A 19,597-nucleotide genomic window follows, 5' to 3' on the forward strand; every position below is an offset into this window, starting at 1 on the left:
GGTTAAAAAGAAGTACATCACACTTCAAAACTTGCATGCAATCAAATCAAGGACCCTGTTCTTTTGACAGACTTTTATCTAGGTGTTTCTTATCTGCACTGCTCAGTGTCTGACACTCATCTTCATTCAGCTTCTGGGAATAAACAAAAAAAAATGGAGAAGAACACACCAGCTTCTTGACAGATGAAATAAGCTTCTTCCCCCCACCAATCAAATCAAATAATAATCAGGGTGGCTTTTGTTGTCAGAAAATCTGGATTATCTTCAGATACTACTCTCAGCTGATAACAATAACTGATAGTTACTGAGCACCCAGTTATATTTTATTTGTTTAGTTTCTTTTACACAATGGGCTTACAAGGACCAATGCAAAGTTTTTCCTGTGGTATAATATTCCACAATTGTTAGTTTATATTTATGTGTACAGCATTCTTCTTTAATAGCAAAACATATTTTTCAAGTATGAATTTCTGCATGTAATTCTCTTCTTCGATGTGCAGCTCTGACTTGTAGTGTGCATCATCACAAGTGATACAACATACAACCATTTCCTCTTCTTTCTCTGCCACATTCTTCACGTTCATTGAAGAGAGTGATAAATATTCAACACTGCCATCAAAAACTGTCAGTGCAGTTCCTCTATAAGCAGAGCGCTTGAAGGGGGAAATGATGTCCTCAACAGTGCATGCCATGTTATGTGCCTTGGACTTTCTAGTCCTGTAAGTTGAGATATTTTGACCGAGACAAGAAAAGTTCTGAACTTGCCTCTTATTCTTTGATGGAAAGTAAATGTCAAAGCCAAAAGAACTATAAAGATTTTTCTACCGTCCTCTTGCTAACCTTGGTGGCGGTGGTTGATTGTCTGCAAAAGGAGAATGAAAACCACAACAGAATGTCCCAGAATCGGTCATTTTAGAGTTCTGCATAAGATCCACGCAGCTTTATGACTGAGCAGCAATATCCAAAGAGGAGGAAAATGCTTTGGTTGCCTTGAGCTAGCATGTTAAAAGAAAGGTATGCTTTCCTTCCACACAGGTAAAAGTGCTTGTTAGCTGATGAAGCAGGAACGACACTCAAATTACTGATGGAAAGAAGGTAGAAATGTGAAATGCCTCCTGTCATTTACAGCACATGTAATCAAAAGAATTTCAGTCTCTCTCCTTGTGTTTTAAAGTTCTTCTCGGCACATAGGGAAGTTGACAAAGGTGAAGACATTAAACTCTATCAATATAGAGAAACACAGGAAAACCGCATAAAGAAACAACACGTAGATGCCTAACTTCCTGTCAAGTTTCCACTTATTTACATGGATCCCAAACACCTGCAAGCAAACAAAGTGTTAGTTAATTAAGTCCCAAAGGAGACTTTTGGAAACAACCATTATAAGCTAAAAATGAGAGCCTTTTGAATTAGAGATTCTGAACAAAGATAAAAATATATTCTCAGTATTTTACAGATCAAAAATGCAACATAGGCTTTTTGATCAAACCCAAACTAAGAACTCAAACTCTGGCCTGACTCTCAGTTATCCTAAGATCCTTTTTCAAAATAATAAATGGACACACTTTAAGGCCCCTTCACAAGTTCTTCATGTAACTGAGAAACAGGCCCCCAGGTGCTCAGTTTCAGTACATGGGTCACATTCTAGTCCAGCAGAACTCAGCCACTGATTCAGTATGAACTAAAGGAACGCATGGAACTACACAAATGCCTCTTCCTCCAGTGTTCCCCTATAGATCCTTTACGTGCCAGTAGTACACCAGCACCTAATGTTTACTTTTTCAGCAGCTTCAGAAGAGGTGCTTTCTTGCTCAACTCCAGAACTAAGGGAAGTTACAAGTTACAGATAGCAAAGCAATGAAGTCCTCACAAAGGCAGCTATTTTCAATGGTGTTGAGTGCCTCTGAATTATTATTTGTTTTGCTCAAAACTCTCCACTGAGTTTTGCTGGGAGGGTCTCTGCGAATCAGCGTATCTAGCAGAACAAATGAGACATTAGTAGATGCTTCAGACCCAGGTGATATGGCTTCTGCTATGAAAAGACTCTTTTCAGAAAAGCATGAACAGCTAGCATAGCCTTCCCATTTTTTTCCAAAGTGCTGATTACCAATATGCATGCAGCAACATCAGATACAATGTCTACAGAACGTCTGTGCTGTTTCACAGGCACTGTGCAGTATGGCAGAACCAGGGACAGGAAAAGAAAACAACAGGCTCCCAAGCCCATAAATCAGATGCATTAGGAAGTTAGTGGCAGAGTGAACAGCCCTGGTCATTCTATCATTAAGTCGTGCACAGGTGATGTGGAGTTTTGGAAGACCCAGTCATGCAACAGTGGGAAATCTCCAGTGACGATCCCCTCCTCTACAGAGCCTCCACAGGCAATCAGCAAAAGATGTTAGTAAAAGTTGATATTTTTATACCTTTGGGATTTGATTCTTCCCACAGAGGGTTCCCTGGGAGTCAGCAGGATCAGACCTTAAGTACCAGCAAAATTGGCTTTTGAAATAGAATTACTGTTTCACCTTAACAAGTCATGTCTTAAGTGTCTTATGCAGAGTGACAGTTAACATGCCTATTCAAAGTCCTGAGGTTCACAGTCCTCACAGACTAGTCTTCATTACAGGTTTTGGCTACAGCACTTTATTAGTTCTGGCTGGTTTTGGAAATCAGAGACAAGGGCAAAGTGTGATTAAGCATACCTGGGTCTTGCCCCAACACAAAGTAGAGACAGACCTGGGGTATGCAGCTGGACACAGGAGCACAGGAATAATATTGGATCCCACAACTTCAATACTGCCACTGAAATCAAGGGGACCTACACGTATCCAGCATCTCTGGCATGAAATGTCAGATTTCAGTCCCCACTGAGGACAATGGTAGCTCTTCCACTCATGGCACCGCTGGAAGATGGATACTTTACAAGAATCAATGCTTCGGGGATAATAAGTACTTCCATTTTATCCTTCTACAACATGTAAATATGTAATAATTATTTTGCAATTGGAATACTTGGAGACACTCGAATACTTACAGTAAGTGCCACCGATCCTAGCAAAAGTGCAACTGAATAGACCAGTCCTTTGCTGTTTATCTTAACCTGTGGGAATCAGACAGAGAAGAGACCTTTAGAATGCTCAGCATATAACATCTGAGCTTTAGAGATCAGAAATCAATCTACTGATTTATGGCCCACCTTTTGTTTTGAATAGTGACTGACTTACACATTTCAAACTATGCAAATCCATGACAGATTTATCATAATGAAGAACAGGAAGATTAAGGAATCAAAACAAATATATAAGTAATCCCATCTACATTAAAAAAATAAACCAGCATTTATAATGGATTTTATGCTAAAAGATCCTCAGCAGAGAGAGATATGCTGTTATTTATATCTGACAGACAAAAAAAGGTACAGGGAGACAGACAGGTGTGCTTGAAGTTGTGTAGAGAGAAAAGAGTCATGAACAGACATCTATGGTGTTATTTTTCTGCTATACAATATAATGTACTCCAGTTGACAAACTGGTAATTAATTGCAGCTTGTGGAAGGAGAATTGGTTTGTTAATTCCTAGCTCATTGGCAAAGAAATAACACCTTATTTAGCAACCAGTAACATGCTCAGTAGGTTGCTGATTTTTAATTTTTTTTTTTAATTATTTGCATGCCTTCTTTTTAGGATTTTTTTAAAAAATAGACAAATAGAAGAAATTAAAGATTTGCCAAATATACATACAGTTGATCCGCAATCAATTGCCATGGTCTGCAAACCCCATGGAACGCCAAGGCCCACCAGAATGTCAAAGACATTACTCCCTATTGTGTTGGATACTGCCATGTCACCAAGGCCTGCAGAAGGAAAAAAAAACCAAACAACTCTTGGGTAAAAACAAAGTATAGGACCATTACTCTGCATACTAGAGGAAACGAAAGGGGAATAATCTGCATTGATCCAAGCCCCCTTGGACTGGCCAGAGTATCTGAGGTAGGGAGACAACTTTCATAAACTCTGCATGGCTTCTGAAAAAAGTGTGCAAAAATTGCTCACTCCAACTACATCCTCCTTGTGTCTTGGAGAGCCTTTACTGGGTGTGTGGTATCCATTAAGCATCCAAGTTCAATGCCAGCTAAAAAAACCAAGTCTTGTTCTAGGTAGTCTGCAGCCACAGGGAACCTGGTGATTATGTACTGGATTTAGTATGTGGACACGTGGCCTTTATCTCACGTGAATGATGAAAAGTGATCCTGAAAAGAACCCATCCAGATGGCAGTCAAAGGTATTAAGCACTTCTGTGGGGCTTAATCAGCAACAATTTCACTTCAGGAACAATAAAATGCTACAGGAAAGGGAAAAAAGAGTGAATGGTGGTGAAGTCCCTAGGCATTACTCAAAATCTACTCCTAATGCTCATCATGGGCTGGCATCTCATTCTGCACCAGTGTCAACAGATGTGAGGTGGGCAGAATTCTTCTCTCCCCCTGCTAATTTCTCTTAGGCACTGGCCTAACTATTGAATCACTTCCACAAAGTGAACACTGGAGAGGAAGAGGAACTCTAACATAAATGGGACATGTCCCACAAATACTTTGAGAGTACATAGTGTGGAAATAGACACTACTAGACCGTAAGTACAGTATCTTCTTGCAGGAAGATGCTGAGAGAAAGTTTATGCTTTGTATCTCTATTATGGTAGCATTTGCCTCTGCTCTTTAGATATTTGTCTGCAATCAGTCAGCAAACATCTCTTGAATCCAAGTAGTGCAAAGTCCCTGTATTGTCTTTGAGAGAACGGGGCTGCTTTTTGCCAAGCTAGTGCTTACCTTCACTTTCAGGGGAAACAATCCCTACAGTAGTTTTGCCTAATACTAAAGAACTAATCTGAAGAAGCAGTCTGTTCATTTACAAATGTAACATGTTTTCCTTCCGTTCTTGCAAAAATCTGTTCACTTTAATACTACATATGGAAAATTAATTTAGTAGGAAGATGGTTCCATAAGAATCCTGAATACTTTTTTGTACTGCTTTTTGTGACATTTTCCTGCATACAATAAATAATACAACATGGAAAATGAAATATTCAAAATACATAATTATTTTCAAGCAAGCAGCATTTAAGAGTACTACTCCTATCTCTTACTACAAAGGTGGGGCTTTTGAGTACTTGATTTATCACTTCAGAACCCTTGCTGTTTGCCCAGTGGTGAGTGCTGCAGATCTCATTATCTGAAAAAAAAAAATAAAAGACTATGGAATTGGAATAGTGGAAAAGAATACAATTTGGACCTTTTCTTATTCTACTACAGTACAGGAAATCACACTGCCAGGTTTAATGTTTTTCAACATTAAACCTGACAGGAAGGGATGTGGCTGCAGGTAGTTAAGTGAAAAAGAAAATGTTAACAACCTTAATCAAAACTTAAAGATACATGAGAAAGCCTTTGACAATTTCAGTTGGAAAGCTGATGAGAACATAGCTGACATTTATCTAAAACCCTTTCCAGTACCGCCATTCATATGTCCCAATGGGAAAGAAGTCTACATTCGGATGAGAAGCATGCCTGGAGCAAGATCACTTCCGCCAGATCTTCTTAAACCACTTTGCTTCCTTGGGTTTGAGACGTCTTCTAGAAATCCATGTAAGTTTTACAAGGACAAGTGCTAGTCAACATGTTTTATTTGATGTAGTTTTTAATAGTTGATATTCCAGTTTTGCCTACTACTTTTATCTTTTTACCCTGACTGATATATACCATGCATGGGATATCTAAGTGTTGTGTGACCTTCAAGAATGACAGGGTGGCCCCAGTCCCAATAAGCAAAAGATAACAGGACACAGATTATTTTTTTGATTAACAATAATTAGCAAAGTGTTTTGGCTTTTAACAAGACCCTGAAACAGTAAAAATAAAATTTAAAAAAGAAGAAAATTGCATTGAGAATTTGCTTGTATGGAGAAAGCATGTAAGACTGCAGTTATACTTCAGCAGAAACAGTACCTTGTCTGGCTACAATTAAGCTGGCCATGCAGTCTGGGACGCTTGTTCCTGCAGCTAGGAAGGTAATGCCCATGATCACATCTGGTATCCCAAGGGTGTATCCAATCACAGTCACCTGAACAGTGAGGAAAATAGATTAACCTATCATATTTGGAACGTTTCCTCATTCCAATACAGTTGTGGCTTACTCTTAACTTTGGTTTCTGCTGTGGATGCTAACAGGGTTAGACTCAGGCTATTTATCCATTTCTGCAAATTAAATAATTGTGGAATAATCAGCCTAAAACCAGTCCTGTGAAAAGGAAAAGTACTTTGAGTCATATTACTCAACATTTTATGAGCAAACAAAAAGCTCAATTTTCTGTACTTCTAACAGGATATACTGATATCAGAATACTGATATTTTAAGGAGGAACACAGACATAACACAATCTGAGGGGTGAGGGGGATTTATTCCCAAGAAAAAAGATTCTCACTGGCTCTATTCTTAAAAGGACTGCAACTAATTTATAATGTGATATAAATTATGTGCAGAGATATAAGGAACTTATTTTATCCCAACACATGAAGAAAGAAACAGTTACTTGCATGACTTCTGATAAAATCCCAAAGGGTGCAAGTCTGGTTACACAGAATCATAGAATCACAGAATAGTTTGGGTTGGAAGGGACCTTTAAAGGTCATCTAGTCCAACCCCCCTGCAAATCCAGATGCAGCTTTAAAAGAGCTTAGGGAATGGCTGAAGCTTGTAACAGAACTCTTGGAAAGGACAGGGAACTGTATTTAGCTGGACCATCTGAAGAAGACTGAAAAAGTGTCAAGAAAAAAGGCTGAACAGGCAGCTGAAAAGGAAATAGCCTGTGAGAGCGAGAAGACTGAATCAGGCAGCTGCTTCTCTGTTGAGACCGCTAAGAGTGGACGTCTCTAAGGCTCTGTGTTATTTTCTTGAAATAGTTTGCTCATCTCTTACATGAGGAAAACTGGACCCTTCACCAAAGAAAAAGTATATTTTAGGAATCCACTCACAAACCTTATTCTCAGGGGCAAGTTGTGACTCAGAAGTACGAGCAGGCATGATTCTTCTGCTGCAAGCGGTAATGGGGTATTAAGGTCTGGCTGCCTCTTAAAATAAGCTGTGTTTCAGCCTTCATGAGCACATTTCTTATTTGTGAAAGGGATATCTACAAATGGTAGATGGAAGGTAGGTAGAGAGTGTGGCCTTGCAAAGCACATATGGTATGAAATGACTGTGTGGTGTGGGCATTGTTACCCCAGGCAGAATAAGTGGCTGGCATATGAATTTCTCCAACACTGGCTATGTTAAGAGAAAAGAGGATTAGTTTACAATGCAAAATTTACATAGAAAGTTGCAAAAAGTATATCGAAAACACAGTCTTCCATGAGAGGAAACATAAAGCAGTCAGCAAATGCCTAACACACTTGAGGAAGGTAGAGATGTTCTGCACCCAAAAAAGATTTTGCAGGGAAGATGCTCATCAACAAAAATTGTTCCATATGCGTGATCAGAGGAGTGTGTGTATACATATATGACTATGAGTGTATACATGTGAAACTATATATATTCCAGTATGAAACCAGCTGAAGGTTTCTGCACTATATTTTCCTTTAAAAGGAAAAATGGGCATATAAATTCTTCAGCAGCACATCCTACCAATCTTCCAGTTATAGGTATATACAACTTTTTGGTTTTAGTGTAGAAAAAAGTAGCTTTCTATACTTCAGAAGTATGGCCAATTTTTCCGTCACAGAAACTAATCTGAGGAGCTTTCCTAGTCATGTCTCTTCTCTGACTGAAAATACAAACTTGAGAAACTGAAGGAGGGTAAGAAAGAAAAAATAGGTGCTTATTCAAATCTTCAGGTAAGCATGCTCCAGAATTGACAACAATTTTCAGATCTACAACTGATACACTACTTCTCACTGATCTAGGGCAAATGGAAAAATACCAGCAATCACAATACTATTCACTAAGAAGGATTTTCTTGCATTATTTCCATCTACTTGAGGTGTTTTACACTACTTCTGAGTCTTCAAATATTGCTATCCTTCTGCCTTTTACGCATGTTTCAGTATCAGACCCTGTAGCCAAATTTCTGAAGGTGTCTCAGCTGCTGAGAGTTAAATGTTTTCACTTAAACTCCCTTTTACTAGTAGGATGTGGATGTTCACATTCTCTTGAAAATCAAGCTGGCACCTTCCTGTACTGTACTGGGCCCTATATAGTAAAGGCCCAATTATTTGTGCAGAAAAGAGCAGCAGAAAGCTAGTTATAATAATTAGAGTATGAGCTGAAGAGACTGTACTACAATTACACGATTTCTTTAACAAATACACAAAAGATCTACCATCTATTTTGAGACACACTTTTCATTCAGTATAGGAAGTCCTGCTACCCGCACTTACCATCCACACCATGAAGTAGGAGAACAAGGCAATCCAGAGAGTGGATAGGATAAATGTCACCATAAAACACCTCTCCCAGCGTGGTTTGCTGCAGTTTGGAATAGTGCAAAAGAGCACGAATATCAACGGCCATGTCAAAATCCATTTAATTTTATTCATTTTTCCATCTGGAGGACAAAGAAAGGAAAGAACCAGTTTAGCTTCCCATCATTATCCCAGGCCCAGTTACACCTCTTTGAATGGCAGATGATCCCAGAAGATCCAAGAAGGCTATTTACAACTGTGCACATCAGCTCATTTTCCAGTGTACCCTTCATCTATACTTGCTGTTGTCACTCTCAGCCAACTTCTGCATCCACATCCAGAACCTTATAGCTAAGCCTGCCAAGTCCTGAGAGACTCACAATTGAGAGAATTACAATTATTTAAAAGCATAGCTGCTTTTAAAGTAAAAAACAGTCATGTTTGTTGCTCTGTCAAATACTTGTATTACTATCAATTCAAAATTATTTAAAAAAAACCTGAACCAACCAACCAAAAAAATCCACTCCCTTCACCTTTAAAAAGGAAAATGGAAATCCTTATAGTGAAAATAACTTGTACCTTCTGTGCAGCAACAGAAAATACTTTCACAGAAAAGAGAAGCACAGACCCAACCTATGAACTTGACAAACTTGTTTCACATGCCTCACTGTGGTCACTTGGGCAGAACTTTAAACCGGTACTTAGGAGATCTAGACTTGTTAACTCTCTCACACTGCATGTAAAACCACCTTGAGATGGTCTCTTTTCCTCTATAAAAGGAAACGGAAGATACTGACTGCCCTCATACAGCCCTCCAAAATCAACTGGTGAGCAATACCAGAGAACTCATTACTGGAAAAAAAGTACACACCTTCTCAGTCTTAAAAATGTCAAGTATTGTATATTTGCACATAAATCTCAATACATAAAAGAGAATAATTTTATAGCTGGGCTATAAATAAATGGGGTACTTATCATTCAGGAGGTATCTTGCAAGCAGGATAACAAGTTTGTTTATCAGGCTAAACCACAGTATCACAGCCAACAGCATGGTGGGTTTTGTCTGAGTTTTCTTTACATTATTTTAGAATTGCGCTAGTAAGGATTTCCATCATTAACGGATAATTATATGCATGAGATCTAACAAAATATGCCATTTTGAATAAAACGGTTGACTGCATTGAAGAAAATGATCAGATGCATCTTCCAGTGAAGTTATTTAGCTAAACCATAAAGGGCAGGTAATAATCAGTGAAAACTCCTGTCAGTTTCACCAGGAATTTTTTTTCAGCAAAGGCACTGGGACTTAGGATCTGTTTAAAGGGAATTTTTGTCAGTGAATTTTATTAGACTGAAATATGTCCTCTGGACCAATGTGTACCAGATGAAATGAAGTTAAACACTTAAAAATTAATAATACTTTTGTAATTTATGAGGCTACTTACTAGTCTAATTTAACTTGGTGAGTTCAAATGCAAGTCTTTATTCATTTACTTTGGTATGTATTCTAGTACTAAATTGTCTTGCGTAAATTATGAATCAGCTCCTTCGCTTGAAATTTCCTTGTGAATTCTGAGATGCCATCAACCCACCAGGAAGTCTTAGAGTAAGCTTGGCTCTTTATTCCCATTTTGCTTGTGGCTGTGGAACTTGTAACACATAAAACTACTGAAGTCTCCCAGGGTCAATTCTAATTCCAGAATTTTACACGTCACTGGGGATCTGTTACAGATTTTACAGGAAAGTCCTTTTTCCCCTCTGGTTACATATACTGCTATACAGATTTTTAATACAGTTATGGTTCATCTGTACTGTCCAGAAAACGGCACTGCCCAGCTCACATCTCTCTTTAATTCTGTTAACAAGGCTGTAAATAACTTATGGCAATTTATACCTCCTCCTGTTTAATTTGTAACAGTTTGGATCATTAAAAGACTCTTGCTAGTTAATTTGTACTCTTTGTCTACCCATGTTGCTAAGCTTGGTTCATAGTCAAACAAGTCAGCAGGGCCTAGGCCGGTAATTTCCTCAGCACGTAATTCCATACGCAGGGTGAGTGGGTGACTGTTTGACAAGGAAAAACTATGGATCCAATTCTGATCTGGTGTGGGTATAATCTCACTGACTTCAGTGCTGCTACATGCAGGAGATTCAGTCCCATTTCTCTTTTAAATAACATTAATAAAAGAAACAAAATTGCCTGGAGAACAAATAGAGAATAAATAGACGCACTCAGCCTCTGCTGGGGAATATGCATCTTGTCAGGGATCCTGTCTAGTGCCCTGAATTACTTAAACAAATGTTTAACTGTGAGAATTCACAGTGCCTTACCACTAGCATTGCTGTGCTTGCTCAGTTCCAGGAAAACTGAAATATTAGTGGTGGAGGACCTGCCTTTCCCTTATCTTTGCTCCGTTTGAAAGGATGTATGTCAGATCAAAATTCCTGGCTCTATTAGTGATGACGCTTTAGCCACACAACATCATGAGACAGAACTGTTTTTTAGAGCTAGATGGTCTGTGGAAGTGATATTTGCACTCATTAAATGGCAACCAGGCTTGAGACTTTGGGGAACAACAACTGCACGTAATTCTGGGTTTTGCTGGGTTAACAGAAAAGCTGACTGCCCATTTGCACTTAGCCTGAAATAGTTCCGAGCCACCATGGCCAAAGCAGCCTACTTGACACACTTTACATTGGCCTCCCTCTTGTGTCAGGGTTTGCCAGCTTTTATAGACTTTTATATAAAGCCTTAAGTACATCTGGCCTTGGTTCTGCCTCAGGCCCTTTTCTTCAGCTCCTACTATGCTGGGTCATGCAAACTGTGTGGCATCCAGTGCACAAGCCATCTATTCTTATGCGGTGACTTGGTAGTTTTGTAAGAATTTAGTAAGTTTAGCAGCAACCTCAATAAAGTCAGACTTCATTTCTTCAGGAAATGGATGACTTAATTCATTTCACCTGGCTCAGATGAATGCACAAATAATACACAGCTTGAATTGGGTTTTTTTTAAGTTCTTTTGAAATGACTTCTTGTACTGCTCTGTTGTTTTGTTTTTGACCATCCACTCTAAAATAATAATTAAAATTATTTAGTGATACATTTGTTAATTTGAGGTATGCTTTTAGTTCATGACAAATTGTTTTATGATTGTTGCTTAGCTCCCTAGCACATCTGCAAGGAAGAAAATTATCAGCTATTATTTGATACATAGCTGTTCTGCAAAACCAGACAAACAGTCCCATTGCAAGACCTTAGCTCAGTTGTTTTAGCAGTACCGGCCACTCCGGTGAGCCCTGGGTCTGAGGGCTCCTGCAACAACCCACATAGCTGAGGAAAGCTGAGGTATTTTCTTTGTTGTGCCCCTCCACAACAACAATGAAATAATATTGCTTTATTACAGAAAGCAACACTGGTCTATATTCTGTTCCCTTTACCCTGCTGTAAAACAGAGAGATTAGGTTTTTTGAATGAAGTTGTTTTTCCAGCTTTATACATCCATTTTTTTTCTGTTTCTCCAGATATTTGGAAGCCATGCATGCCAAGTATTTCGGAGCTATCATTACAGAAAAGCTTGATTACAATGTTTCTGAAAATGAAGTGGCAGCCTTACAACAAAGAGCCCTTTGCTAATTTTCAATACACTTCTGGGTTTGTCATCTTTCCAGATGTTATGCTCACAATTAATTACTTTCACATACACAGTGTCCTGGTGAATGAAGTCAACAACACACATCATAGCGCTGCAAGGAAACTAGTGTTTCCTTAAGGCACTAAAGAAAGTGCCTTTTATAGGAAAAATACTGTCCTATTCACAACATTCACACAGAGTTGAGAGGACCTCAGTATGAAAGTGTGAAACTACATTTGTGTTTTCATTCAGATCAGGAGTGTACCCTTGAAGTAAATCTCCTGATTGTTCTCATTTACTGTAGTTTGGTTTGCAATTTACTGTATTTTAGTTTGCAACATGGAGCAGCCTTGCATCACATCAATGAGAACCAGAGGCACAAACTGAAAAGCGCTCCAAATAATAATGGGTGTGCAGTCAATGGGTGTGCTCTCCAATCTAGAGCTAGTCTGAAACAGAACTTCCAAACACATACAGTGCAGACAGCCTACATGTCCTAGTCAATAAGCTCCACAGAAAACACTTTTTTGAGTTTAGACAGACTGGAGTCTGCAAATACACCATCAGGAGTCAGATCTAAGTTACTGTAGTTCATTAAATTTCATAGCTTTTCCACTTTTCTCTTTAAAAGTGTGGCAGTCATGCATAGACCACCACTCCACACATTAGCTACTTCAGAGCATGTCTAAACCTCCACATGTGAAAAAAAAATCTCCTTATACAAAGCAATTAGTTTCTGATGGATCTAAAAAAAGTAAGCATCCCTGAAAATAATTAATCTAATTGGCACACAGGATTTTCATAAATGTGTTGTTATGAATTCATATAAATCACTGACTCAAGATAACTTGAAAAATGGGAAAGGTTTTCGCCAATTTAAGTCTATCTGCAAAATGAGAAAGGTTTCTGGAGTTTAGTATTGATTTCTATTTTTCTGAGATTTTTTGCCTTTGACAGTGGTAAACTTAGAAAAAAATAAGGCACATCTAGGCTGGTCTAGGAAGATTATTGCTACAGATTTTTTTTGGTGCTCCACTTCATCATTTTTAAATTCCTCTTTTATCTTTTAAAATCTCTCTACCATTTTTCATTTGAAAAAATAAAACCCACTGGTTTTACCCTAATGAAAAGGCATTTTTAAATCACGTGTTCCCTTGGTCCTATTTAGGCTTTATATTTACAAAGATATTTTTACACCTAGATATAATTAGCAATATTAATTCAAATCTTGACCTGAAAATGTGTAACACTAACACAGACACCTCCACACTGGGAGCTTTGTAATAATCCAGACAACAAGTAAATTTCTTTTAGAAAGTGCTGTTGTTCACCAGAGTTGAGGCTGATTGGAAAACTTTAATACATGTTACATGTACATATTAGCCAATATGAAAGCCTAATTAATTTCTGAGCATGTACTGCATCCAAAACCCAACAGAGGAATATATATTTTTGTCCCAAGTATGAGACTCAACATAGAAACAATTAAAATAGGCATAACAAACTAGAATCACTACGAATTTTCCATCAGAATTATTTTCCACTGAAAAATGCCTTTGTTGCAAAACAAAAAAAATTTATCAGAACATGATTTTCAATTTGCTGTTAGGAAAATTAACATAACAACTGTCTCTCCACCTTCTTGGAAAATCCTTACTGATTTCAGCTCTGCAACTTTCCTCAGAAACCGTGGAGGCAAGAGACTCTGTGTTACCAGACTGGAGACAGGCTGCACAGTGCGTAAAAGGGTCTCCAAGAAGGATCAACCTTTGTCAGCTTTCCAAGTGGGTAGCCGACACATCAAAATAATTCTCCTGCAACAGAGCTTTGGAAACAGTTCTTTTTTTTTTCTGTGGAAAATACCAAGGTTTTACTTCTCATCCTCATCCAAAACAGACTATTTTCCAAACTACTGACACTTTTCTCGGAAGTTCCATTTTCCAGAATACAAGTTCCAAATTCCAGACCATGAGATCTGTCCAAAACAACCCAGATTTCTATTTTCAGACTGTGCCTTTAACACACTTTGCATACTCAGATCTATGCCAATAATTTTCTTTTAAAGACACGTTTTTGGTACAGTGGAAACTAGTCTGGAAAAATGAATTTCTTCCAGTATGCAGAAATAAGCTTTACTCTCAGAGTTACTACAGGTTTGAACAGGAAAATATTAAACAAAAAGAAAATATAATTGAGTAGAGGTACTCCCTATATCTTTGACTTGGTTGGATTTTGGCACAGTTTATTCTGTATCTTTTAACCTTGCTGTCTACTTTATCTATGTTTTTTTAAGGTAGAACTGGGATTTATAGACTTCCTCAAGTCCCTCTTTGCCCTTTTAGAGTGAACTGTTGATTTCCTAAATTACATCCTTGCCCACTTCTCTTCCAGTTTATCCTGTGTATCCTCCTCCAAGGTAGAGCACACTCATTTCTCTTCTGGAGCACATTTTCCAGTTTCGTTTTCTACAAAAGGAGTGTAGAAAGGAGGAGCTCAAAGAACAGGACACAAATGAGTGCAGTATAGGAGGACAACAGAGAAATCTGCCTCAGAAGCACACATGTGTTCTGAAATAAAATTCTAAGGTAGATATGCCATTACACGGGCAAGAGAAAGCTCTTTCAAAAAAAAGCATTTCAGAATAGTACAGTTAGGTCCTGCTCTGAAATACTTTCTTGGAAGAACTGCTCTCTTACATCAAAGAAGCTCTCTTCCTAACTCAGCCATCTAAATCACATTTCCAAACTGGCAAAAGCAGCACAAAGCAGGCCAAAAAGAGAATGTGAGGAACAACTGCAAAGAGGAATTAAAATTCACACTGCATCTTGCTTCAAATACATTAGGAGCAGGAAGTCTGCTGGGTCCACTGGTGACTAAAGTATAAAGCAGCACTGAGAGAAGGGCACTGTGAAGAAGCTAAAAGAACTGTCTGCATCAGTGTTTGCAGAGACAGAAACTACAGAGATTTCTACATGGAACTCTCTTCTGTCTCTAGCTCAACCATACAACTCCATAGGGTATGTAACACAGAGCTACAGCATGCTGAATGTCCAAGTGAGGTATGTGGGGTTTGCTTTGTTCACTGTGTTTTCCAATAAAAGAAGACATCAAATGAAACTAGTAGAAGCCAGGTTCAAAGCAAGTAAAAGGAGACGGTTCTTCACACAACCATGAAATTCCTTCCCAACAGATGCTGTGGGTGTTAAATGTTTGCAAAGATTCTATGAGAAATACACATTAATGAAGGAGAAATACACGTTAATTAAGAAGAAATACATTAAGAATTTTTAAATAATCAGATGTTACACTCAGTTCAGGAAGTTCCTTGAGCTAAAAATAGCTGAAGGCCAACTTGTCCTGTCTCCTTCCCCAGGCTTCTTCATAAAGTCATGGCTGGAGTCAGAATATTGGCCTAGACAAACATTTGGTTTGATCAAGTACAAATATTTTTTATGTTTTTAGTAGATATTGTTAATTCCTTTTTGCTTCTATCCTACATGTAGTCTTCATATTTTGGATGCATACAAAAATGGGCAGGATTGCTAATCTCCTTTATTGCCATTTTATTTTAGCTCCGGGAATTATTGTTCCTATTTTAGTTAACACCATCACGACTTATATAAAGCACTCATGATCCAATCCTGTTTAAGAGAAGGAGTTCTTCATTTCTGTGAAACCAGCAGGAGCTGAGAACACTGAGTATTTTCAAGGATCCTGAACTGTGACAGTGAATGGGATTTAAGCCTCCATTAAGAGCTGCATAGAAGTGCTTTTCTGAGTCTGGGCTCTAAAAGGCTACTGAGCTATGCAAGGGATTTACACATCATTTCATTGTCAACATATGCCTGCTCACTGTCATCCTGCTTTATTCTGATCTGGTTTGGGTTTTTTTAAAGTTTAAAATCTGTTTCCAAACAACTGTAGAGTAATCAAATTGTAAAGCATCAAATGAGCCTTTCTCTTGAAGATAATCATCATGGCCTAAAAGTTAGGTCAAGAAAGAAATTCCTCTTTTAAAGAGAATATTTTTTCCCACATAGAAACTATATCCAAAGGCTGGTTTGTACGATACTGATGTAGATACTATAAAAAACTGTCTTGTCTCCTGTTTCAAGATGGGCCTGAATCACACCCTGGGGGTGAATCCCTCTGGATGTTCGACATATGGGATCTGGGCTGGATGCTGTAGTTTGAGACTGTTTTCATGTAACAGTTTTATTCGCTGTGTGCTAAACCCCTACACTTATTGCTGAGCACTGCTGTTGGTAGAGGATATAAGAAAACAATAAGCAAAACTTACTGATGGCGAATGATTACTGGGAATCACTCAAGAGATGATGTAGTGCTTTAAAAATCACATTTATTTTTGTTTCAGAAAAAATTTGTTCTGCAAAAGGATCTAGAATCTGCAACTTGAAGGAGGAAAGTCAAATCCAAACTAGGCTAAAAATGGTGACTACAGAACAGCAGAAAAAAGGGTTTGGGTCAATTCATGGTGATTTCTACTGCAGCTCTTAAAATGAGTGAATTTTACACTGCAAGCAGTTGACGTGGAAAGTCCTATTGGAAAGTGAAAGCCTATTCTTCATAGAGCTCTTTACAGCACTGAAAGAATACATGAACTTCTGATCTTTAGAAAATGTATGTGCCTTATTCCTGGCCTGAAAATATATCAAAAGAAGAACAGAGAGGATTCTGGGAAATTATCTGCAAACTACCTCTTCCCTAAAGCCAGTTTTAAATGTCAGGATTTTTTTAGGCTACTGATTGTGCCACAGTACTTAAACAACAACAAAGCACAATGCTGGTTTTTTACATTTCCTCTGAAGTTATTAAGGTGGCACTTCTGAAAGCAAAAATTAAAAAAAAAAATATCCTTCAGAATATAAGAGCTGAGTAATGAGAATCCAACCAATAGATAATCATCTCTAGACAACAGGAGTAACAAAACCTGAAGATAACGACGAGGATTTTAATCACTTTACCACTTTTACACAATTCTGAGTTTATGTTGAACTTTTGCTCCATTCCAGTATGAACTGTGTCATCAGTGGTTCCACTTTGGCCTGCTACACCTCAATTATCCTTAAAGACTTTCTCAAAAATGCAGAGAAACTGCATTTTATAAAGGCCAAAGGCAAACTAATAACTCCCTCCTTAGTTCAAAACATTTTATCTGTTGTGAATGTCATACACTTAGGAAGCTCTATTTTGAAATCTATTTTTTATTCATAAAGAATCTGTCTGAGTCTTAAACAAATACAAATATGGTCTCCAAGTAATGCTTGCCACTTCTTAAGATTTCTGCATTGTCCTGGAATGTAAGAAGAAATGCATGATTGCACTGCTCTAATTAAAACTTGAATCCAAAAACTTGTTAAAAGCAATTAAGTTAAAAAATCTTCTTTGCCAACACATGCATTGAATCTTGCATGTTTAAGATGGTTTGGGGAGACATTTTTGTTCTTTAGAATGTGTTTATAACTGTTACTGTCATTACTGTTGTTGTTACTGTTACTGCTAACAACATGTTCATGTGCACAGGCATACTGCTGACTTGGATCCACTTATTTCACCATGCAATAAAACAATTTTTTTCATTATCTCATTGATTATCAGGAGCCCATCTAATGGGCCTCTCTTCAGCTAATCAGTTTGTTTCTATTCTTCACCCTCGATGAAAGTCCGTAACTGCTGACTGCAAGAAGGTCCTGCAAGAGCACACAGTACAGTAACACACAAAAACATACAGTTTTATCCAGTCTTCACATAGTAGCTTCAACGTTTGTCCAGTCACAAACACCTCTTCTAAAATGTTAGCAACTGAAGCAATGGGATCTCTAAGTAATTAAGATCATACACAACATGGAAAATTCTGCCTTCTTTTTCACTGCATGTGAATTTAATTCATGCCAAGTAATATTTGTGTTAAACAGTAACTGGGTGACAGATGACTATTGACTACATGTCTGTGAGGGGTGATCTAATCTCTTCTGTCTAATCTCCAAAGCATTTGGGGAAGAGTTAACGTGCTAAGGGTGCCAACATAATACGGTTGGTTATACGTAGTCCTTCACGCTGAAGAATTTCTGAAAAATTTCAAAAGGTGAATGTTATTACATACTGCTATTCTAAGAATTTTAAACTTTGTCAAAGACATTAAACACTCCTTCTCCCCCTAAACTTTCATTCTTCTTCATCCAAGAAGCCTCCTTTACAGGCACTAAAACAAATTATTATATATTTACACACCTAGCTGCCTCTGGCCTGGCAATCTCCACTAGGCCATTATTAACTGTTGACTTCAAAATTACTAGCAGTGCAGTGCTTATCGGGTTGGTCTGATGTGTTTTTTAATAGAACCTGCCTTACCTGCTTTCCCTTTACCTCTGGCAAACCAGCACTTCCAGCGTGATGGCTGGAAAACACTTTGCTAAGATCTGCTTTTAGCCATGTAGCCTCCAGCCCAGTTTTACTGTCATCAAATCCATCCTTCAGACAGTCAAATCAATCCCCTTCCTCCTCTCTCTCCACATATGCTGTCTTGTCTTACAACCCAATTGGCATTTAAATTATCTTCTGTTTCCTTACTATAAATACCTGGAAAGCAAGCCTTACCTGGCAATGAAAAGGGAGATAGATTGTCCTGTTCACTTTCCTCCTCTTGGTTCACAACAGGGATGTTCCCATTTTCAATATTCTCATGTCTCCCATTCTGAAGTGGTTTGCTTGAGCCATTAGCAGACTGGATCAACCGCTGACGCTGCACAGTGTCAAAGACAAAACTCCCATAGTTTGGAAAATATTGACTTTGTCACATCTGGGTTTTGCTGTCTGTCCAGCCCCAGTCACGTGACCTGTGATGTTTCTTCACAAAGCCTTCCTTCCAGTCAGCAACAAACAAATCTGTCTGTGGCCTACCTGTCTTCATCAGGCCAGTGTTAACCATCCACCTCAAAATTACTCGCAGTAGTCTTTCAAGCCATAACGGAGACAGTTATCATATCTGTTCTTCTGCACTATGTTTTAATAAGCGTGGTTATTCTGAAGCACTTCTCACTCAACAGTTCCCACTCAAACCAGCAACAGCACCATAGTCTAGTGGTAACATTCAAGACATTTCTGCACTATTCGAGTTCGTTTATGAATGACTCATTACCCAAGATCTCTCTTAGGTCTAACTCTTCTCCCTCCTTCTCATCCTCATTCCTTGAGGTAAATGTAAAAGTCCTACTTACAATTTCAAAAGCAAGACCAATGCCTGTTGCCATTGTCAAAGTACATACTTTCATGAAGCTCATAATTGTCCCTGCAGACATGTATAAGACTGCTACAGTTCCAATATGTAGTACAACGATTACAGGGATAGGTATTAAATGTCAGTATATATACCCTTTAATAGACCAGAGAATGTGAGATGTAACAGTAATTTCCTACTTTTATTTAAAAAAAAATTATTTTAGTTTGTTAGATGAGATAATGCAGGGATGATATATGTTCTCCTTTTCACGAAAAA

At 38.1% G+C, this 19,597-nt stretch overlaps 1 protein-coding gene across 1 annotated transcript in view; it reads right to left on the reverse strand.

Moving 5' to 3' along the window:
* Positions 1–305: 305 nt before the first annotated feature.
* SLC24A4 (solute carrier family 24 member 4) overlaps positions 306–19,597 on the reverse strand; it is an 89,424-nt gene continuing 70,132 nt past the window's right edge. The window contains exons 11-16 of the mRNA XM_086748225.1: positions 18,700–18,844; positions 8,426–8,592; positions 6,002–6,116; positions 3,741–3,853; positions 3,035–3,100; positions 306–1,321 (exon numbers count right to left, since the gene is read on the reverse strand). Of these exons, the coding sequence (XP_086604351.1) occupies positions 1,169–1,321; positions 3,035–3,100; positions 3,741–3,853; positions 6,002–6,116; positions 8,426–8,592; positions 18,700–18,844 (759 nt within the window). The 3' untranslated portion in view covers positions 306–1,168. The remainder of the gene's footprint in view (positions 1,322–3,034; positions 3,101–3,740; positions 3,854–6,001; positions 6,117–8,425; positions 8,593–18,699; positions 18,845–19,597) is intronic.

This window comes from Chlamydotis macqueenii, chromosome 5, assembly GCF_036417535.1.
Source record: "Chlamydotis macqueenii isolate bChlMac1 chromosome 5, bChlMac1.mat, whole genome shotgun sequence".
Classification (NCBI taxonomy): domain Eukaryota; kingdom Metazoa; phylum Chordata; class Aves; order Otidiformes; family Otididae; genus Chlamydotis; species Chlamydotis macqueenii.